Source organism: Mus pahari, unplaced genomic scaffold (assembly GCF_900095145.1).
Source record: "Mus pahari unplaced genomic scaffold, PAHARI_EIJ_v1.1 scaffold_9031_1, whole genome shotgun sequence".
Taxonomy (NCBI): Eukaryota; Metazoa; Chordata; class Mammalia; order Rodentia; family Muridae; genus Mus; species Mus pahari.
This window is the reverse complement of record NW_018392398.1, coordinates 1-23,628: the sequence shown is the minus strand read 5'-3', so window position 1 is coordinate 23,628 and position 23,628 is coordinate 1. Positions and strand designations below refer to the sequence as shown.

At 39.6% G+C, this 23,628-nt stretch overlaps 2 protein-coding genes across 2 annotated transcripts; one reads left to right on the top strand and one right to left on the bottom strand.

Moving 5' to 3' along the window:
* Positions 1 to 4: 4 nt before the first annotated feature.
* Positions 5 to 16,447, top strand: LOC110314994 (H-2 class I histocompatibility antigen, alpha chain-like). The gene is given in 6 exon segments (XM_021189167.1): positions 5 to 55; positions 8,522 to 8,626; positions 8,678 to 8,741; positions 14,440 to 14,712; positions 14,908 to 15,183; positions 16,173 to 16,447. Coding segments are annotated over 6 exon segments (1,044 nt in total).
* A 3,229-nt stretch (positions 16,448 to 19,676) lies between these two features.
* On the bottom strand, positions 19,677 to 20,594 carry LOC110314993 (olfactory receptor 1361-like). Its single transcript, XM_021189166.1, has one exon. The coding sequence runs from the start codon at positions 20,592 to 20,594 to the stop codon at positions 19,677 to 19,679; it is 918 nt and encodes a 305-aa protein (XP_021044825.1).
* Positions 20,595 to 23,628: the final 3,034 nt, after the last annotated feature.

Genomic DNA, 23,628 nt, shown 5'->3' with positions numbered 1-23,628 from the left:
AAGAATGAGATCTAGACATGAAAGTCCTCAGGAGCTTGTCCCTCAGGCTGAGCAGGTTAGATGTGAAAATACATAGGGTACTTTTCTTCATCTGCCACTGGGGAAAATGTGCTTGCACAATTCCTCTGTGCTCCTAGTAGTTTTTCCCTTTGTTTGTTCCTTAGTTTCAGGTACATGAACAATGGAGGTCTAGGTGGCCATGTCCATCAAGAGTCAATTCCCTGTTACCTCTTTAGATTTTTGAGTTCACTCCCTCACATATATAAATTTCCTTGAAATGCACTATTCACTTAATGGGAAAAGTGGTCATAAAGTTTCTTTTAATTGATGGCAGATACATTGTTTTGACTTGTGCTATTTAATAGTCTTCCCCATTTGTGATGGTTTGTATATGTTTGTCCCAGGGAGTGGTACTATTAGAAGGTGTGGCCCTGTTTGAGTAGGTGTGGCATTTGTGCAGTAGGCATTTTACTGTGGGTGTGGGCTTTAAGACCTTCACCTTAGTTTCCTGAAAGTCAATATTCTGCTAGCAGCCTTTAGATAAAGATGTAGAACTCTCAGCTCTTCCTGCAACATGGCTGCCTAGATGCTGCCATTCTCCCACCTTGATGATAATGGACTGAACCTCTGCACCATAAACCAATCCCAATTCATTGTTGTCCTTTATATGATTTGCCTTGTTCATGGTGTCAGCTGACAGCAGTAAAACCCTAAGTCAGCATTTCTATTCTCCTGTCTTCATCTCCTAAGTGTTGTAATGACAGAGATGTACCACTGTGACAGACTCAAGATCTGTCTATGTTCTGTGAAAGTATATCATGTTTCCTTAGCATTACCGTTAAACAGTCTCTCTTTTCTCCAGCATCTGTCTTTATATCTTCAATGTTAGTGGAAGAAATAGCCCAGTGGATGGGGTACTTACTTTGCAAGCATGAGCAACATAGTTTTTAATCCCAAGACCCACCTAAAAGCCAGAATCGAAGAGTAGCACCTGAAATACCAGGACTCAAGAGGCAAAGATTGAAGATTCCTGGGGAAAATTGGCTAGCTTGAGTAGCCATATCAGAGAGCTCTTGTTCAGGGAAAGGTCTTGCCTCAATAAAGTGATGAGTGATTAGAGATAACGCCCAGTGGGAATTTCAACCCTCCACAATTAAATGAACAAACACAAAGACACATGTGCCTTCCAAATTCAAGCATGTATACATGTGTGTAAAAAGAAGAAAACCAAATATTTCTGGGTGCTTGGGTTTATTCCTGTAGCCTCTATTCTATTTCACTAGTCTATGTCTCTGTTTTTGTACTAGAAACTTCCTTGTCACAATTTCCCTACAGAGCAGTTGGGACCAAATATTGTAATGCCTCCAACATTGTTCTTTCTTCCCATTCATGGCTCTTCAGTGTCTTTTCAAACTCCACATGAAATTCCTTCCTTTTATCTGTGCTAAAAATATCACGGGGCCTTTGATGAGAAAAGTGCAAAATATGGACATGGAATTTCTGTAGGAAATATAGCCATTTTCAACAAATTAATTCTGGTAAAATGTACATAGTTGAGATTCTCTCTTAATCAGATGTCTTCTTCAACTATCTTTTTCTTTAGTTTCTTTTCACATAATATATCCCAAATGCAACCTCGCCTCCCTAGTGTCCAAAGTAGACTCCATAGAGACAACTACACAGTCTGTACCTTAACATCTCCTCATTTTTGTCCCACTTGTCTCACATCCCTCAAAATATCTCCCTTTCCAGTCCCTTTCACCTCCTGCTTTCATGTATACCTACATTATATGACTTATGAGGTAAAATTACCTCTCTACATACTACCTTTAAAAGCCTTCCCCCATATCAGGACCTATTAACTAATAGCTCTTGGAAGTGTCCTTATTTGACCCTTAACTGCCTTAAGTGCTTGTCAGCCCAAAGTCTTGGCCTCTGTTGGAAAGTACTAGCCTAGCTGAGTACAAATAGACATAGATCTTGAAGTCAGCAGAGAACAAATAGCTATAAATCTTGTGGACAGGTGCCTAATAACTCATTCTGTTTTGATCTTCCTGTTGAACTGTTTATGCAGTCAATAACCTGTTCCTGGGAACAGCTGCATTACCCAGAGATGAAGCAACCCAACTCCACCCTCCTTCCTGCTCCTATGAGTATATAACCTGTGTGGGAAAAATAACAATTTGTCAGCTTGATCAGTCCTCTTGACTTGCTGTCTGTTCTTTGCATTTTTTCCCCATTCTCTTCCAGGTTCCCCCCCCCCTCCAAGTCCCTGTCGACTGTCCATCATTTCAGAACATACTGTTGCCTGAACAGGGTCCCCAGGGGGTCGCATGAGACAGTCTAGAGAGTAAAGCTTGAGGCAGATCTTAGGATAACTATGGTAAGACATGGGACAAGCATTTACTAAGCAGTCACCTTTTGTGTCAAGGCTTAAAGGATCCCTCAAGATGCAAGAAACTAGGTTTAAAAAATGATTTGAAGAAATGTTTAGATTTTGTCAGAGAGATTTGCCCATGGTTTCCCCAAGAGTGAATACTGATGAAAAGATGTATATGCAGCACTGGTGCTAATATCTAATGAAAACAAAATTATAGAAACAAGATACCAATAGAAACACAAATCTAGACCGATATTCATCTATATTACTGTATATGACATTTCAAGGGTTCTTTCCTATTGTGTTTATTTGGCTTGGGCATGCAAACTTGATGGTTGAACTTGCAATTTGCTTTCCTACAAAATGATATGTCATAAGGAACTTTACAAGTGTCATACATATACATAAACAAAAACAACCAAAACAAGAAGAAATTATTTTAAAAGGAATCCTGTATATACTCTCCATTAAAAGATAGTATAAAATTATATTATTTCTCATCTTGCTTCTATTGACCAGGGTTATTGTTAGATTCACCAGCTTCCTGACCTCTTATTTGTGATATAACTTCTGTGAACTATAAGCTACCTTTAATATGATTTGTCAGTGGCTTTCAAGTTCAGCTGGAGGAAAGATATTCGAAAAAGACAGGACTATTTAAATTTACTAGATCTTCAGAATAGGAGATGCAGTGAAACCTATAAGGAAATCAAGGGGCTGTTGTTACTAAGCTTCTGTTAGGAATTATAAGAGTTATCACGTGAGTGTAGTGACTGATAATCTCCCAACACTTTAAGGATGTGGCAAAAGCAATAGTAGAACCTGTGTTACATTTAGAATGGTTTTCATGGTGGAGAGAAGAGATGAAGGAGAAAGCATGACAGAACAGAACCAGGGGTAGAGAGATTTCTGATGAAGAACCCTGGCATTGTGTCACTTGGTAGCCTTAAATGCCTGGGAAAAACTCACAGAACCAGGGAAAAGACTTGAACCATTTCCTCAAGTAATGCAAGGTACGCAGGAAGTGTTCCTTGACGTTTTGCAAAGGTTGACTTCTGCTGTAGAAAGTATATTAGATCCATCAGTAAGAAAGGCAACAATCACATCTTTAGCCTTTAAAAATTAGAATTCTGAGCATAAGGAATAATAAGACCATGGAGGGCAAGGTTAACATCAATAGAGGCCTTGAGACGACCCAAAATTTCAAATGTTTTAATTGTGGTGAGCAGTGTAATCTCAGAATAAATTGCAGGGAAAATAAAATTAATCCCCAGAGGGAGACTATGCCTTCTGGAATATGTAATAGATGTGGCAAAGTCTGACATTTGGCTAGGGAATGTAGAACAGGAATAGTCAAACAGGCAACACCTTACCAAAAAAACTCTCAGTGAGGCCTTTGTAGGCCTCAATGCCAAGCAGGAGTATTGTCTTCCTCAGGACAATTAAACACCATTGCTATAAAAACAGATGTTTTGAGACCAATAAAAAGGCTGAGTCAAATTTTATAGACATCTGAAAAAACATTATAGGGAGCCAAAAAAGAATATTTAGGCAAATTTCTATAGAGTATCAAAGGCCCAAGCTAAGAATACTAGTAAACAATATTGAGATTGAAAGAATGGTCAACACTGGAGCAGATGTCACCATTATCTCTCCAAAACCTTGGCCTGCAAGTTGTCCACTTAAAGAAATAGACATCAAATTTCAAGGAGTTGGGACTTTATCCCAAATAAAACAAAGCACAAGATGGCTTAAATNTANAGTACCTGAAGGTCAGATAGGAATATTAAGGCCATATGTGGCTGATAAAGTCATTAACTTATGGGGAAGAGATCTGATATAACAGTGGAAAACACAAATTAATATCCCCTCAGTTTCAGAGGCTGGTCACAAATCTGATCAGTCTCCTAATAAAAACATCAATTTAGTTAAGGAACATTATCAAAGACAGGTACAGACTGTCCAGGATGTCCATAAATAAGATATAGCAGGGGCTGACAATATACCTTTACCTCAAGGAGCCATTGCTGATAAGACACCAATAGCCTTACCCCTAAGGTGATTGATCAATGGTTTATGACAAAAGAGAAAGTGAAGATGCTAGAACAACTAGTCTAGGAGCAGCTGGAGGCTCAGCATATGGATGAGTATATCACCCCTTGGAATTCTCCAGTATTTATCATTAGAAAAGTCTGGCAAATGGAGGATGTTGACACATCTCAGAGTTATTAATAGGATTATTCAGCCAATGGGTTCCTTTCAGTCTGGAATCCCATTGCCTTCCTTGTTGCCTAAGGAATGGCCTACCATAGTGATTGATCTAAAAGATCACTTTTTTTCATAATTCCTCTACATGTATGTAATAAGGAAAGGTTTGCTTTCTTAGTACCTGCCTTCAATATAACTTGTCCAATAAAAAGATATCATTGGAAAGTCTTGTCACAGAGAATGTTAAATAGCCCTAACTTGTGTCAATATTTAGTACAACACCCATTGGAGATGATTTGTAACAATTTCCACAATCCATTATTTATCATTCTATGGATGATATCCTTTTGGCTGATTAGATGTAAATATTCTGGAAATAATGTTTGATGAAGTAAAAAAATAAAAACAAAGTAAGACAAAACCTTGCCTTGCTGGGGATTGCAAATTGCCACTGAAAAAATACAAAGAGAGAGTTTCAATAATTATCTAGGTTATAGAATAAGTTTGAAAAAGGTTAGACCACAAAAGAGACAAATCAGAAGAAACCAATTAAGGACTCTTAATGATTTTCAGAAGTTACTGGAAGATATTAATTGGCTGGGGCCCGCTATTGGCTTGGCTACTCATGAGCTAAGCAACTTATTTCAAACCTTGCAAGGCGATAAAGATTTAAATAGCCTGATGAAATTATCAGTTGAGGCTGAGAAAGAATAACTGGTAGAAAGGAAATTGCTGGATACACATCTGGATCCTATTGATCCAAACGTTGTCTGGGATCTTAGTTATTTTTACCTTCCATCCATTCCCCTACTGTAATTCCCATACAGAGTGAAGATTTATCTTAGAATTTTTTTTTTTAGCTTATCAACAGAGTAAGAAATTAAAAACATACATAGAGAAGGTCTCTGAATTAATACTAAAAGAAAAAATGAGACTTTGACAATTAGCTGGAATGTATCCAGCACATATTGTGGCACCTTTTTCTAATGCAGAGATTGCTTCATTATGGACACAAGATGAGCATTTGCAAAGAGCATGAAGTAATATTTTGTGAGAGATTAATAACAGACACTCTAGAAGCAAGTGACTTCAGTTCGTATAAAGAACTAATTGGATTCTTCCTCATATAATAAAAATAATTCTAATTTCTGGAGCTCCTACACTTTACACAAATGCTAATAAGTCAGGAAAGGCAGAATACAAGTTAGAAGATGTAAGATAGCTGAGAGTCCTTTTTAGTTGGTTCAAAAATCTGAATTATATGCAATTCTCAAAGTATTGTCATATTTCCTTTCTATTTTTTTTTTTTTTGTAGCAGTAGTCTTTTAATATAGTAACTCTCAATATGCAGAAAGTGTTGTTTTACACATAGTGCCTGCTGAACTTATTCGGGATGATTCTGAATTAATTTCATGATTTACTCAGCTATGACAAATGATCAGCAATAGGAGTCATTCAGTATATATAACACAGAAAAGATCCCATACAGGTATGCCAGGCACTCTGGCACATGGTAATGATGAAATTGACCAGTTTTTGATAGGAAGTGTAACAGGCTTCAGAATTCCATAAAACACACACACACACACACACACACACACACACACACACACACACACACACACCATGTTAACAGCAAAGGTTTAAAGAAAGAATTCTCTATCACTTGGCAACAAGCCAAGGAAAATCTGAGACAATGTCCTAGTTGCTCATTGTATACCCAAACTCTACTGCCTTTTAATTGGACAAAAAGGGGGGAAAGGTTGTGTTGCCCTGGTGCTGTATTTTGATGTTAATCTTGTTCCCTCAAGAGGGTTTGTCCCAAGGAGGACTGGATCACCTACTCTGATGATTTCATGTGAAATTTCTCTTCTTTCTAACTGGTCAAATAAAGGTTGGAGCCTGTGCTTGGGCAGTAGAAGAGAAAGGTGGGGCTGGAGGTCTTAGTGAGTAGAGGAAGGGTAGGGGATGATGGAGGAAGAAAGGAGGAGAATGGAGCAGAACCATATGGCCTGGAGAAGCCTCAAGTAGCAAGGGATCTAATAACTGGGCAAAAGATTAGTGTAGTGATAGATCTGCCCAATCTACAGCTTATAAATATGAAAACTGAGTTGTGTGCTTTTGCATGGGTTTATTGGAGTTGGAAGTTTACTGTAACAGATTGTAATAGATATTCATGCATCAGGAATAGGAGTATAAGCAGACAAATTAAAGAATATGCAACCCAAAACAGTATTATTTCCAGTAGGTCATTTTATTTGATATTTGCCTTGTTGCTGTGGCATGTCTCTGTGCTGTTCAACTTTCGGTCTCAACCACACTGACCTCCAAGTCAGCACCAGTTCTCCACTGGGTGAATATTCTTACACTTGCTATATCTACATGGATTATTCCCTTGTTTTTGTCCTAAACTTTCTGTGTTTTTCTATGTCATGTAAACACACACATACACACACACACTTGTAACCCTTTCTTGCTCAGTTGTTATCAATAGACTGTATCTTAATTTGGTGTATTGAGACTTATTACATATCTTCAACTTAAATCCAAGTTCTAAGAAGAAACAAAAATGCTTTCTAATTTTTTAAATACTGTAACCCTAGAATCTAAAACAATACCAACTATTTTTACCTGCCCTTTATGTTTTTACTGGTCTCAGAATCAGTTTTTTATTACCTCTTCAGTGTTTGCTAACAAACCTCATGAGATCATGTTTTCCTTTTATCACAGTTTGCATCTACACTTTATCCATAAGTTTCCCTTGAGAAATCCAACATACAGTGGATGCAGAAAGTCATGAAACTTAGAGTAATATACTGCAAATTAAAATGATGTGCTTTAAGCTGAGTTCTACTGACCCTGTGGATCATTTGTGATCAGTCATAGAGTCTGAGCCAGGCATGGTATTGTACAGCTTTGATCCCAGCACTCAGGAGGCAGAGGCAGGAGGTTCTCTGTGAGTTCAAGGCCAGCCTCCAGCCTCATCTACCAATCAAGTCCAGGACAGTTTGGGCTGAGAAACCCTGCCTCAAAATACAAAACAAGACAAAACAACATGGAGATTGAGCAAAAGGGGTGAGAGTTTGGCTAATTTACCTGTGGGGACTGCTGTTTATATACACACAGGGCAGAAGTAGCAAGTGGGTCTATTGAAAGACTGTAAACCATCTAAATATTTCATTTGTGACTAATATTATTTCTGAGTGCAATTTGAGTAATCATATAGTCTATAGCTGTTTATCAGACCTCTAAAATCAATTTTAGATGCATTAGACTTTATCTCAATGTTTTTGTTTTAATAGTATGTCCTTGTTTTCTACCTGCCAGAGCTATTTCCCAAATTGCCAACTGTGGTAATGAATCTGCATCCAAGTCAGTTTCCTTTGCCTAGACTGATTCCAAGAACTCTTGCTTAGATCCCCAGTGGGATGGGAGGACTTTAGAGTTTGCAGAGAAGAAAAACCCAGGGTTTTCCACTCCTAATAACTAAAAGATTTGACCATAAGACCTCTTGGAATATTTCTCACCAGAGCTCCTCAGCTCACTGTGGTACTTGTACCCTTTCCCCAGCCTTGAGCAGGATGGCTCAGCCCTGACTTGCCACAGCTGACTAGCCCACCTAGGGTGGAGTCTTCTGACCTAGGTAAAGTCTATTGTCCTGCCACATGTGCAGCTTTCCTCCAAGACAGCATTATCTGCTGAGAGGCTGAGCCTGTTTTTCTGACACTATCCTGACAAAGCAGTGATCCTGACAAAGTAATGAGATCCTGGCATGGTGGGGGATGGCCCCTCCCCCAGGCCCCTTTATAAGCTCAAAGTCATAAGTAAACATTGGTCTTGATCAGAACTTTGCTTATTATTTCTCTCGCAGTCTTTCACATCCATAACCCCATCTTTCCTTTCAGGAACCCCGTAACCCCTGGCCTCTGGTAGGTACAGGTGGCACTAGAGGAGTGGCCTGAAAGCACAAAGAAGGACGGCAGGTACACTGTCTTGGTGGGGCTCCATAGAAAAGAGAAGAAGATGTATCCCTGCAAGGTAAGCAAAATGCAGCATTAATGTTAGCACTAAACATTTCATCTTTTGTAGGCTGTTGCTCGCAAGGGTGCAGAAAGGATACAGGCTAGACTGAGTCAGCCTTGGCCCAGCATTGGTATAAACTAGGGGTTGACAATGGAAAATGGGATTGGAAAATTCTAAACAGGCATTTGTCTGCAGTCAAGAACTGCACCAGGTGGGAGGAGTAGGGCTTAAAACAATAAAACAAAATAAAATGAGTGAAAAACAAAAATAAAAAAGAAAGAAAGAAAGAGAGAGATGCTAGATATACAAATGACATGAGAGATCAAGAGAGAAGGAAAATGGATTTCGGAGCTCTCCCAGTGACAGAGGGAAATCAGGAGAGAGCCTGCTTTCTCTCTGGTTCCTGCAGGAGACACCCTTAGTTCTGGTTACATCAAGTTCTCTACCATTGTCTGTGTTTGGTGCATTAATCTGTCCATGTGTCAATTCGTGTCTGTTTTTGTTTCATTATCTGAATGACTGTTGTTCTGTGTTTCATGTTGAAAAGAAAAAAAAATGGTAAAAACTTTATCTGCTGCCTACCCATCTCTTAATTCAGTCTCAGTTTGCACAGCAGAGGCTGATTAAAGTTGCCCAGCACCTTAGCCAGGAGTCAAGCACAGCAGGCAAACAAGCTGATAGTTGTTTTTTCCTAGAAAATTCTCTGCAATTGTGATTATTGGGTTCAGCAAATGATAAAGTGTTTTTCCTCTTGAAATTATAGGTAGGAAAAGTAAAATTCTTTGATTGGTCCAAATTTATAAGATTCATGTAGCTGCTTCATTTGGTTTCTGACTTGTCTTAATGGTGTAAATATGCTCTGTATATATTTGTCATAGAGTATTGGCTCATAAGTTATTGGGTGTAATTAAAAAGGTGTAACATTGGTAACAAGAAAGTTAGCTTAAAACTGGTAACTCAGGGTTGGAATCATTTTAGACAACAGCACATGGCATGAACCAGCCCAGGAAACTAGGCCTATAAGGATACTTCTAACTAGGATAATATTTTATGTAATTCTTATCCTAGAAACTAGAGATAAGAATTACATTATATTACATCACTTATAAGAGATATGATTTAAAACAGTGTCTCTTTAATGAAGCATTAAAAGTTGCACTGCCGTGCATTCATATGTATGAATTGGCAGTCAAACCTTGTAATGTGAAATTGATGTTTCTGGTATTGATTTTAAAGAGAATATAATGTTTAAAGTTGGGTTTTGCTTTCCAAAAGTTATGAATATATTCTAATATTGCAAACAAACTTAAAAATTATGGTTAAAATTGTCAGTGTTCCATTGAATGATGTTTGTAGTTTGATCGCAAGCTTAAGATTTGTAACTTAGCCATATATCTTTAATTAGGATGATTATAAGAGTAATCACTAAGATTATTAGGAATGTTTTAAGTATAAATCATCTTAAGAAAGGCTGTCCAAAAATTAGAGGCATAGGCAGTCGAATTCTTCCCCTGGAATATGTCCTCAGAGCAGGAGGCATAGTCTTTGGGCCGGGACTCAGACAGTATACTCAGATTTAGAAATATTTACATTTTACTTAATGTAAAGATCAGAGCAATCTCAGTGAGGCTTATGTGACATTTCTTTTGTTTTGCAAATCCTGTCTAGGGAAGTTTTTGGGGCCCTGCCTCTCCTTGCCTCCAGGGAATTATTTTTAAGCCAAAACAACATTATTACAGATCTATCCAGGTGTTTTTCAAAATAAGGTTTAAACTTCAGATTTATGAAAGATCTATGAGGCTGTGGAACTTGTAAAGGCAAACTTTAAAGGAACTTGCAAAGTGGCCTGCCTACACCATATAGCATTATTATATATTTAGAAGGTTGTTTTTTCCTTTGCATCCTGATAATTATAAAGGGTTTGCTTCTAGTGAGCTTGTGACTGTTGGAAAGTTTTGCCTCTAGGTATGGCTAATAGCCTTACATTATATAAGAATGTTTTTTTTTTTTTTTTGTCTCTGTTTCAATACAAGAAGCTAAGACTTTGAATCTTTCAGTGTATATTGTTTCTTACAGAAAGCATTTTATTATCTAATAGCTCTGAAGTTAAATTTACTTCGAATCTTTCCTTTATACAATTAGCTTTAAAGTTCTGGGGAGTAGTTGTTGCTACAGAAAAGATTCAGAGGCAATATCTTTTTAATCTTTAGGGTCTCAGTTGTATCCTAGAAAAACTATGGTGAAGTAAATTTAAGAAACAAATGATGATTTGCTTACATTAAATTATTTTCAAAAGCTTCTAGGAGATATTAATTGTCTAAGACCTCACCTTAAGCTCACAACAGGAGGGCTTAAGTATTTGTTGCTTTTGTTTTTTGTTTTATTTTTTTTCTTTTGGTTTTTTAAATAGGTTATCTCTGTATAGCTCTGGCTGTCCTGGAACTTACTCTGTAGACCGGACTGGCATCAAACTCAGCAATCTGCTTGACTCTGCCTCCCAAGTGTTACACTTTTGTTATCAAGGGAGATACAAATTAACTGGTGAAAAACAAAAGGCTTTGCAGAAAGTAGAGGAAGCTTCTGTAATCAATTTTTAGCAACTGTAATCAATGGTAATTCAATATGAGCTATGTATTTTAGTTATTGTTACTCAATATGCCCACAGCAATTCTTTGGCAAAAGAGAACATTAATGTAGAATCATGTTTCTTCATCTCCAAGTAAAGTTTTAATATCCTATTATGAAGTTGTTGTGTTGTTAATAAAGAATTATAAGATAAAGTCACGAAGTTATATTAGGAAAAAAAAGGTCTTAAAAACCTGACAGGTTTCTGTTCCTCGTTTTGAACAAAAATTAAATTGGTTTATGCAGAACATTGATATTTGTCCTATTGCATTGCAAACATTTTAGGCAAAATTGATAATCATTATCTAAAAGATAAGTTGTTAAAAATTGCTTCTATGCATGTTTTTGTATTTTCTCTCAATTTATACATGCACGCATCTGATAAAGAATACACCTACTGTATTTATAAATAGCCCTACTATGGAAGAGATGTTTATGTGATTGGATCGCATGTTTATTCTTTGAATTCTTCCTACTTCAGCAAAGATAATTAAATTTTGTTCTGTAGCCAGTGTTTTGAAATGTTGAAAAATCAAGCTTTCATTTGTATACTGGAGATATATATATATATATATATATATATATATATATATATATATATATATATATATGGCTTACAATTGTTTGAAAATTTTCTTTTTTAGATACTGCTAATTCTCAACTTTGCAATTGTTTAAGCACATACAACTCAAGTTAAGAAAAAATACTGTTCCTTGAAAGGACTATCTTTGGACACTTAAGAATTCACCCTAGATGCCCGGAGAAGAACTTTTAAGGTAATGCCACCCCAGTTTTATATCCCAGTGAGATTATAGGCTTTACACAAAAATAATTGTTCATATCATCTCATTCTTTACATCATCAAAATAGTAATGTCTTGAGATAATAATTTGGTATTTTTAGAGAAAGTACATGTCAAATTTTGAAAACTTGTTCTCAGTGTCCTCAGTTTCTACCTGTTCCACATAATGGTGTGACTTAACTAACACAAAAGAATAGTGTTTACTTGTGAGCTTGCTGAGTGTCCTGAGAAAGGTGAGAAGAAATCTGTACTGGGCATATGTTCTTGACCCACCTTTGCTTGCTTTTGTCCCAGATTAGACAAGCTTAATGGCCTTGCTTCAAGCTTTTAAACATTGTGGGACAGAGAACATAGAGACTGTGGAAACTGATTTAGATAGATTCATCAAGAAGAGGAGTTATAATAACTCTTCTCTTTTTTTAATGTGACCAGTTGTTCTGACTCAATCATGGACTGGTCTAGAAATAAATCCAATATTGGAGATTCCTATTATGAAGATAGCTTAAAATCTGTACAAGCCAGCAGAGTTAACTTGGAGCATAGCCTCCACATTAGAAGTAACAGTTTTTCTGTTGATTCTCAAAGTTACCTCCCCCACGCCAGGAGGACAGTCTTGGATCTAATCGCTGATAATTTGCAATGGAACTGAGTGACTGGGACATCCCCACAGACAACCTTAATCCTGTTGCTTTCAACTTTGACTTTGTGTTTCAAGTGGATTGGTTACCTCCATACAGGTTTGCCTTCAGCAAAGCTTAGATGGCAGTGATTCATCACTATGAAGAAATACACTGAGAACATATTGTGGCTTTGGTTTGATTGGGAAAAAGGTGTGCAATGAGGGCCAGCAGCCAAAGACAGGCCACAGGTCTATAGTTTTTATTTCAACCGAAGACAGAGGCATGTGCCAAAGGCTGTGGTTTTTCTTAATAAACACTAAAATTTCATGTTTGTGCAAATAAACACAAACAAGCTGCATGTGTACTCAGAGATGGGTTAGAAAAAGGCCAATTAGATTCAGTCCTAAGACAGGCATGGCTGCCATCCAGTATAATATCCAGGAAGTACCAAGGAGGTTAAGTAAATTTTATGCCCCAGTCCAGCTGTTTTTAATAAATAAAAAGGGAGGAACTATACCCGTCTCCCAGCCTTGAGCAGGCTTCTCAGCCCTGGCTTGCCACAGCCAGCAAACCCTACTAGTGTGGATTCTTCCAACCTAGGTAAAGTCTATTGTCCTGCCTCATCTACAGCTTTCCTCCAAGAAGCCACTACCTGCTGAGAGGCTGAACCAGTTATCCTGACACTATCCTGACAAAGTAGCAATCCTGACAAAGGAATGAGATCCTGGTCTGGTGGGGGATATGTTCCCCCCTTTATAACCTCATTTGCATAAGTAAACATTGGCCTTGATCAGAACTTTGTCTTGGCTCATTATTTCTCTCTCAGCCTTTCCCATCCAGAACCCCATATATCCTTTCAGGAACCCAGTAACCCCTGGCCACTGGCAGCTGCAGGTACTGAACTCCCTAGCTGAAGACAACCTTGAACTCATTCCAAAATCCTATGTGTCCTGGAGACTGTGTTTGTAAGTGCGCACAGCCAAGTATGACCTTAAACTCTAACTTCCAATTGTGATTATTGTTGGTAGACCTAACTCATAAAAGTTATCCATGGAGTCTGCCAGAGGACCTGGGTTTTATTTCCAGTGCTCATGTGGCAATTAATAAGACAAGTAACACCAGTTCCAGGGTGTCAGATGCCAACTTCTAGCCTCTGCTGGCACCAGGCATTCATAAGGTGAACAGACATAAATATAAGCAAAACATCAGTACACATAAAACAAAAAAAGTTTTTGTTTTTTACTTTGTTTTAGAGAACATACTTATCCTAGAATATTAGGATTATTCTAGGAAACCTGACATTAAGTACTCAGTGTAGGAGAACACAGGTCAAATCTAAGCCCAGTTTTCAGGTTTAACACAGCATTGGAGATTTCCCCCATTTTCTCTGAGGTTTCACTTGTCTGTAACTCTGAAAACTTGTCAGGTACTTTTGCCTGGATACTGATGATGCTTCTGCAGTTCTTATTATAATTGTGTGGCAGGTACTTAAAGAATCTAAGCAGTGTTACCATAGGAAGGGTGGGGTCCTCAAGCAACTGTGCTATCCTGCAGATCGTGCTGGTTGCTTTGGCTGTTAACCAAAGAGCTACTGTTGAGGTCAGGGGTCTGGGAGGAAATAACCTCTAAAGGGAGGACCAAGGATGTCGGGACCAGATGTTCAGGATCCCTTCTCCACTGGGTCCTGAGCTTTGCTGCCTGCCCCACCCCAAACCCACTGTTTGAGCATTGGCCAGGGGTTATCAGGGAAGGGTCCTGATATTACCCTGCTCCACCGACAGACTTACATTCACTACACTATTTCCACTATTTCCACACTGCCCTGTCATGCCTTTGGAAGCACCAGTGTATTTCTGTGGGCTACATTGACAACATGAAGTTTCAGCGCTGTGATAGCTTTGAGGAGATTCCGAGGATGGATCCACGTGCACCTTGGATGGAGAAGGAAAGACCAGAGTACTGGAAGGAGCTGAAACACAAGGTCAAGAACATTGCACAAAGTGTCAGAGCAAACCTTTGGACCCTGCTATACTACTACAACCAGAGTGAAGGTGGTGAGTGACCCAGGCCTGGGTCACACTCCTTCTGTTATGTCTCTCTACTGCCCTTGGTACCAGGTTAGATGTTTGGAGTTGGGCTTCAGAGCTCTCAGAATCCTTTAACAGGCTACACTTTCAGTTTAGGTCCAAATCCTGCTGGTGGGTGGAGCAGGGTGAGGTGGCCCAGGCTGACACCCTGGTTGTGGATAGGCTTTCACATCCTGCAGTGGATGGTTTCCTGCGAGGTAGGGCCAGACATGCAGCTTCTTGGAGCCCACTATCAGGCTGCCTATGATGGCTCGGATTACATCACGGTGATTGAAGTCCTGAGCTCCTGGACTGCAATGGACATGGTGTCTCAGATCAGGAAGAGCAAGTTAGATTCAGCAGACACAGCAGAATACTTCAGGACCTATGTGGAGGGAGAGTGCGTGGAGATGCTCCACAGATTCCTGTGGAATGGCAAGGAGACTCTTTAGCGAGCAGGTATGAGGAACAACTAGGGACCACTTTAATAAGCAAAGATAACCCCTTCAAACATACAAGTGAGGCTCTTGATGTCTGGGGAGGGAGGGAATACCAGATCAGCTGGAATTCTGCAGAAGGAGGAGGAAGAGTGCTACTGGCTTTCCTGATCTAACATCAGATAGTGACTGACCCCAGTGCTGACCTGACTTCCAGAACATTGAAGATGTCCCAGAATGGAAGGAGAAAACACTCTGAGACAAGCAACCAAGCACTTCGTTTCAGTCTGCAGCTCATTGTGAACCATGGCCTCTTTCAGGCCTGGTTCTCTGCCCACCTCCAATGTCTTGGAGATCACAGTCCACTGATACTGTGAGAATCTCTGCTCAACCTAATCAGGACTAGAGATGGGAAATGTGAAGTGCCCTACTAGATTTTCTCTTAGGGCTTCTATTGCTACAAAGAAACGCCATGACCAAAAGCAAGGGGAAGAAAGGGTTGATTTGGCTTTCTCTTCCAGCACTGTTTGTCATTGAATGACGTCAGGGCAGAAAGTCAAATAACTGATCTACATGGCATGGAGGGGTGCTGCTTCCTGGCTTGCACCCTATGGCTTTCTCAGCCTGCTTTCTTATAGAACCCAGGACCTCAAGCCCCAGCGATGGAATCACCCACAATGATCCCCCACAGCATCAATCACTAATTAAGAAAATGACCTCTAGTCTTGCCTACAGTTTGATCTTATGGAGTCATTTTGTTAACGGAGATTCCCTACTCTCATATAACTTTAGCTTGTGTCAAGTTGACATAAACCTATCCAGTGCACTAACCATGATTTTAGAACATTCTAAGGAATGCATCATCCTAGGTCCCTGAATCCAGGCTCCCGTATGGTGCTTGCATCCCTCCTTTAACCCTGATTCTGTTCATTCAGAGGATGCTCACATGATCTACAATGACTCTCCAAATGAATGAAAAATGCTTGAATTTTCCAACTTTTCCCCACCCAGATCTCCCAAAGGCACATTTGGCCCATCCGGGTAGACCCGAAAGTGATGTTACCTGGAGGTGCTGGACCTTGGGCTTCTACCATGCTGATATCACCCTGACCTGGCAGAGGGATGGAGAGGACCCGACCCAGGACTTGGACCTTGTGGAGACCAGGCCTGTAGCGGGTGGAACCTTCCAGAAGTGGGCAGCTGTGGTGGTGCCTTCTGGAGAGGAGCAGAGATACACATGCTATGTGCACCATGAGGTGCTAACAGAGCCTCTTGCCCTGAAATAGGGTAAGGAAGAGAAAGTTAACAAAATCAAGGGTGAGAAGGAGCTCAGAGGAAGGTCAGGACTGAGACCTGGGGATCAGTTCCCTCACTTTCCACTCCTTTCCCAGGATATCAGAGGCTCCTTTTCAGAAGAGATGAATAGGGCCTCTTGACCCATATCACCTTGGCTTTGTCCCCAACCCCCAGTGTATCACAACTATATGAGAAGGATTCAGGTAGTAGTCCCTGTCCAGTTGGTGGCATTGCATACCTGTAATCCCAGCACTCAGGAGGCAGAGGAGAAGAAGTCCTGTCTTGGAAAGACTACACAGAGAAGTCCTGTCTTGGAAAGAAAATGAAGGAGGAGGAGGAAAAAGAGGAGGAGAAGGTGCAAGATTCTAGAGGTGTTTGAAGTACAAATGGCTATGAGACAGTGATTATGAGATCCCAGCAAAATTGTCAGTTCACTTGTAGTAGCTGGCAATGGTTTTTGAAGGTCACAGTCTGTGGTTGATGAATAAATCTGATAGGCATTTGAAGAATGTTGCAAGTTACAAATGAAGGGGAATATGTTTGACTGGTGAGATTATGGAGTTATAATTATATGATACAAGTACTGGATAGAATTATATTTAGGGGTTTTGAAATATCAGAATTATGAACATGGTTAAACAAGAAGTTTATACAAGGAACAAGTTTGAGGAATCATGAGAGCTGAAGAAGTAGTATTTTTGTTTAAGGAAGTGGGTCTGGAGAGATGGCTCAGCAGTTATGTTCACTGACTGTTCTAGTGGAATGGAGCCAGTTTTGAATGTCAGCACCCAGGAAGCAACTCAATCCATGTGTAAGTTCAGTTTCAGGGATAGAAGAAAACCTCTTTGGTTCCAACCTAATTGCTCACTTTTACCTTTGATGGTCCTGGCTTTCTCAGATACCTGAGTGGCCCAGATGACTTCATTTGCTCTCTTTGTTGCCTTCCTATCTGTATTCTCTGGGCTGATTCTGATGTCCTATGCTCAGATTGTGGTGACTGTGCTGAGAATTCCCTCTGGGGCCAGATGGACCAAGACCTTCTCCACATTCTCCTCTTGCCTGGTTTTGGTTTCCTCATTCTATGGATCTCACACGGTCTGGTACACTGTGTGCACTGCTGTCCTTATTTTGCACACTCCTCTCTAAGGTCATTGCCCTGCTCTACACAGTGGTCACCCCATCTTTAACCTGTCATCTACACCTTGAGGAATCAGGAGGCACAGCAAGCACTAAGAAGGCTTCTCTACTCTAAACCAACTGAAATATGACCTAAGAAGTAGGTCAGGGAAGATTTTCTATGTGACTGTCAGTGTCTTGATAGAAAAGTCTCTCACAATGGGCTCGAGATGGGGTAATTATGTACTTTTTAAAAATTCAACTTTAGGAATCCTGAACTGTGCTCAGGGGGGAAGATAGTAGTTAAACAATTTTCTCATGTTTGTATAAAAGATTAGGGGTATTACTGTGACTTGCTCACAGAATTCAACATAGTGCATTGAGATGATCATCAAACTGTAAAGATGTGTCCTGAACTGCCATTCTGTAGCCTGTTGCTGTATACAGCACTGGTGCTAATGACTAATGAAAACAAAATTATACAAACATAAATATAAACATAATATAAACATAAATCTAGAACAGTGCTCATCTATAATATTGTGGTATGACATTAGTAGTGTTCTTTCGTAGATTAGGACTGAGCATGGAACTTGATGGTCCCACAAAATTTGCTTTCCCACAAAATGATGGGTCATAAGCAACTCTACACACACACACACATAAACACACACACACACACACACACACAATCAACAGCAATAAATTATTTTAAAAGGAAACCTATAATATACTCTCCATTAAAAGATGGAATAAAATTAAATTCTTTCTCATCTTGCTTCTATTGACCTGGGTTATTGTTAGACTCATCAGCTTCCTGACCTCTTACTTGTGATTTAACTTCTGTGAACTCTAAAGTTCTCTTTAACAGGATTTGTCAGTGGTTTCCAGGTTCAGCTGAAGGAAGGATATTAGAGAAATACCAAAATATTTAAATTCACTATATCTCCCAAACAGGAGATGCAGTAAAACCTTTTAAGATATGAGGGGGCTGTTGTTTCTAAGTCACTGATAGGAATTCTAATATTATCATATGATTGTAGTGATAGCAGTAGATATTCATGCATCAGGAATATGAACATAAGAAGACAGAGTATAACAAACCCAACATAGTATTTTTTTTCCTATAGATCATTTCATTTGTTAATTGTTGGAGACCAGGTTGAGAAAACCCAGGCATCTTACAACCCAGGCATCTCACAGCCCAGGCATTTTTACAGCATGCAGCTGAAAGCCATATAGTTCTTTGTTTGGAGCCAGTTGCCCCCTCTCTCTCTGCAAGGCCATTTTGTGGGAACCAGCAAGATTCTGGCCCTAAGCAAACATCAAGGACTGAGGGAGTCTTCCTATGTTCCAGAGCTGCCCGGAGCTGTCACCTTGGGCTCTTAACAGAAACTGGGCTTTGAGATTAGCTGTCCAAAGTTCTGGAGTAGTGATGCCAAGTAACTGAGATAAATCACAAAAGTTTCAAACTCCCAATTAGCCTCCCCATTTGTCCTTCACTGAGCTTTCTTTTGATTACTCCCTAACCCCTCACTGTATTGTATAAAACCTGAGCATTTTCCTTTAGTAAATGAGACTAAAGGAAATGACAAGCATGCATGGTCTCCGTCTCTTTCTTTATCCTATTTCTCTCTAGGTTTGTGATCCTGTCCTGTGGTTCGGGACAGTTACTTGTCTTGTTGCTGTGGCAAAACACCTGCAAGCAATTTAAGAATGAAAGATTGATTTTACTCATGCTTTGAAGAATACAAGACATCAGGATGAGAAAAGCGCAGAAGGAAGATGGGGTTACATTGCATCTGTGATCAACAAGCAAAAATAGATGAATAATGATAGAAAGCCTGTTTTTTTTTTTCATTATTCCCTTTATCATTCCAGGATAATTCTATGGAAGTGATGGTGCCATTGACATTCAATGTGGATCTTTTCTCCTCAGTGGAATTCTCCAGAGACATCTTCACAGATATTGCCAGATTTGTGTTCAATGTGGTTCTTAAGCCATAGTAATCCTGTAATTTTCCCATGAGCCATTGTGTTAACTGGCTCACTTTGCATGATGTGGGGTGGGATTCTTCCTGACAGATGGTCCTATTACTGGGACTATTCCATGTTTATGATTCTTCTCAATGAACTCTTAACATCCTTGTTTCTCAGACTGTAAATGAAGGGATTCAGAGTGGGAGTTACCAGAGTATACATGATAGCAACTACCACCTCCTCAGAGGAATTAGAACTAGATGGGGGCTTCAGATAGGTAACAAAGGCTGTGCTGTAGAAAAGGAGAAGTACAGAGAGGTGGGAACTGCATGTGGAAAATGCTTTCCTTTTGCCCTGTGCTGATGGAACCCTAGCCACAGCATAAAAAATACAACCATAAGAACTTACAATGCAAAGAACTGAACTCATTCCCAAAACTCCAAACAAAGCCATCATCAGGACCTCAGTGAGGTGAGTGTCTGAGCAGGAAAGCAGTAAGAGCGGCCTAGAATCACAGAAAAAATGAGGTATCCCTTGATTGGTATGATAATATAACTGAGAGAGCAATAAGGTACAGAACAGAGACACACAATGAGCTATTCCCCATGACCCACTGGCAAGAACTTCGCATCTCCAAGGAGTCATTAGAAGTGGGTAGAACAGTGGGTGGCAGATAGCAGCATAGCGGTCAATAGCCATGACTGCTAGAAGCAGATTATCCATGTCTGCCAAAACAGCAAAGAAGTAAAACTGAGTCAGGCATCCAGAGAATGAGATTGATCCATCTCCAGTGCACAGAGCCTCCAGCATTTTAGGGGCTGTGGTGGTGATGAAGCAAAGATCCACGAGTGAGAGCTGACTGAGGAAGAAATACATGGGGGTGTGGAGGTGGACATCAGTGCCAATAGCTAAGAGAAGTAGTAGGTTCCCTAAAATTCCCAGCAAGTAGAGAGCAAGAAAGATGCTAAAGAGGGGCTGCCTTTTCTCTGGGTCACTAGACAGTCCCATGAGGATGAAGCCAGGAGCTTGACTGCAGTTCATCCTGGGTCTTGTATTTTAAGAAGAAATTGCTGTGGTGACAATTTTCTAACTGTAGGCAAGAATTGGCACCAACACAGACTTTGTCCTTTGGCAGTGGGTATCTCTCAAAGCATAGATTGAGCAATGGAAACTAGAATAGCAAAGGGAAGGACAAGACTTACAATTCATTAAAAATGGCTCCTTAGGGAGACATAAAAACAATTTGTTGAGTCTTCCAGCAGTTCTCCTGGTGAGCAGCTATGCTATTTAACCATTGTGTTGCATGATAAAATAAGTTTCCTGTGAATATTTGTTATTTTGATTTCTTTTAAGACAGAGACTGCATATTAAGTACTTAACCTAGTGCTGTACTGAAAGTGGGATTTCATTAAATTCTCCTGTCCTTCCTCTCCACTACCCTGGTTACACCTCCTATTCAAGCAACTTTTAATTTATTACATTTTTTAAATGAATAATGTCTTTTTATTGGAGACTCAGAACAGAAACCACCCTACTATTTTCTTTATGTGTGAGTATTTACATTTTGATCCAATGTTCTTTTTATCTCTTTTGTTGTCTCTACCTGTGAGGAGCTTTTCAAATATCCCACTAGGCAGACAGACTCTCAAAAGTAGAAACATTCTTGAAGGGGTTTAACATGACGAAAATAGGCAGGGCTGAATTTGTTTCCATCACAGAGTTAATAGAATGTATAGACGGCTCTTTATAACATAGCAATTCCACTTTGGCTAAGAATGTATGAGATATAAAAATTCTTTGCACTAATTTGTTTCTTATTCATGATTGAGCTAGATTAGGTAAGAGACATGGCCACATTAATTTCTGGAGTCGGACCATATGTGTTGTAGCAAATAATGGGCTTAGTGTCTTTCATTAATCTGAACCATTAAGGACTTAGAAATTGATTGCTAAGATGTTCTTTGGTCTCCAAAATTACCCACCACAACTCAAGCAGACTCCTCTCTCAGTTTCTTGATTGCTGGGGTTATAATCATGCCTCCATGCTGATCTGAGACACTTTTTGCAAAATAAATTGTATTTTATGACATTTCTATTTTCCAGCTTACACTGAGACTAAAGAAGACTCTTTCCATTTGAATAAGAAAATTTTGAAGACTTGTTTTCAGTGTCCTCTGTTTCTACCTGTTCCCCAAAAGAATAATGCTTACTTGTGAGCTTGCTGAGTGTCCTGAGAAAGTGAGAAGAAAGCTGTATTGGGCATATGTTCTTGACCCAACTTTGCTTGCTTTTGTCCCAGATTACACATGCTAAATCGCCTTGCTTCAAGCTTTTAAACATTGTGGGACAGAGAATATAGAGACTGTGGAAACTGATTTAGATAGATTCATCACAAAGTGGAGTTATAATAACTCTTCTCTTTCCTTTAATGTGACCAGTTGTCCTGACTCAATCATGGACTGGTTTAGAAATAAATCCCATATTGGAGATTCCTATTATGAAGATAGTTTAAAATCTTTATTGGCCAGCAGACTTAACTTGGAACATAGCCTCCACATGAGAAGTAACACTTTTTCTGTTGATTCTCAAAGCTACCTCCCCCACACCAGGAGGCCAGACTTGGGTCTAATAGCTGATAATTTGCAACTGAACTGAGTGACTGGGACATCCCCACAGACACCCTTATTCCTGTTGCTTTCAACTTTGACTTTGCATTTCAAGTGGATTGGTTACCTCCAAACACATTCTCCTTCAGCAAAGTGCAGATGGCAGTGATTCATCCCTATGAAGAAATACATTGAGAACATATTGTAACTTTGGTTTGATTGGGAAAAAGGTGTGAAATGAGGTTCAGCAGCCAAAGACAGGCCACAGGTCTATAGTTTTTATTTCAACCGAAAACAGAGGCATGTCCCAAAGGCTCTGTTTTTTTCTTAATAAACACTAAAATGTCATGTTTGTGCAAATAAACACAAACAAGCTGCACATGTACTCAGAGTTTTGTTAGAAAAAGGCCAATTAGATTCAGTCCTAAGACAGGCATGGCTGCCAGCCACCATAATTTCCAGGCAAGACCAAGGAGGATAAGTAAATTTTATGGCCCAGTCCATCTGTTTTTAATAAATAAAAAGGGAACTGTATCCTTCCCCCAGTCTTGAGCAGGCTTCTCAGCCCTGGCTTGCCACAGCCAGCAAGCCCACCTAGTGTGGAGTCTTCCAATCTAGGTAAAGTCTATTGTCCTGCCACATCTACAGCTTTTGTCCAAGAAGCCACTACCTGCTGAGAGGCTGAACCAGTTTTCCTGACACTATTCTGACAAAGTAGCAATCCTGATGAAGCAATGAGATACTGGTGTGGTGGGGGATATGTTCCCCCCTTTATAACCTCAGACTCATAAGTAAACATTGGCCTTGATCAGAACTTTGTCTTGGCTCATTATTTCTCTCTCAGCCTTTTCCATCCAAAACCTCATATATCCTTTCAGGGACCCAGTAATCCCTGGCCACTGGCAGCTGCAGGTACTGAACTCAATAGCTGAAGACAACCTTGAATTCATTCCAAAATCCTATGTATCCTGGAGACTGTGTTTATAAGTTTGCACACCCAAGTATGACCTTAAACTCTAACTTGCTATTGTGATTATTATTGGTAGACCTAACTCATAAAAGTTATCCATGGAGTCTGCCAGAGGACCTGGGTTTTATTTCCAGTGCTCATGTGGCAATTAATAAGACAAGTAACACCAGTTCCAGGGTGTCAGATGCCAACTTCTAGCCTCTGCTGGCACCAGGCATTCATAAGGTGAACAGACATAAATATAAGCAAAACATCAGTACACATAAAACAAAAAAAGTTTTTGTTTTTTACTTTGTTTTAGAGAACATACTTATCCTAGAATATTAGGATTATTCTAGGAAACCTGACATTAAGTACTCAGTGTAGGAGAACACAGGTCAAATCTAAGCCCAGTTTTCAGGTTTAACACAGCATTGGAGATTTCCCCCATTTTCTCTGAGGTTTCACTTGTCTGTAACTCTGAAAACTTGTCAGGTACTTTTGCCTGGATACTGATGAT

Bases quoted from the DNA above. Each gene is read 5' to 3' on its own strand.
- LOC110314993 (XM_021189166.1), bottom strand. From the start codon at position 20,594: ATGAACTGCAGTCAAGCTCCTGGCTTCATCCTCATGGGACTGTCTAGT.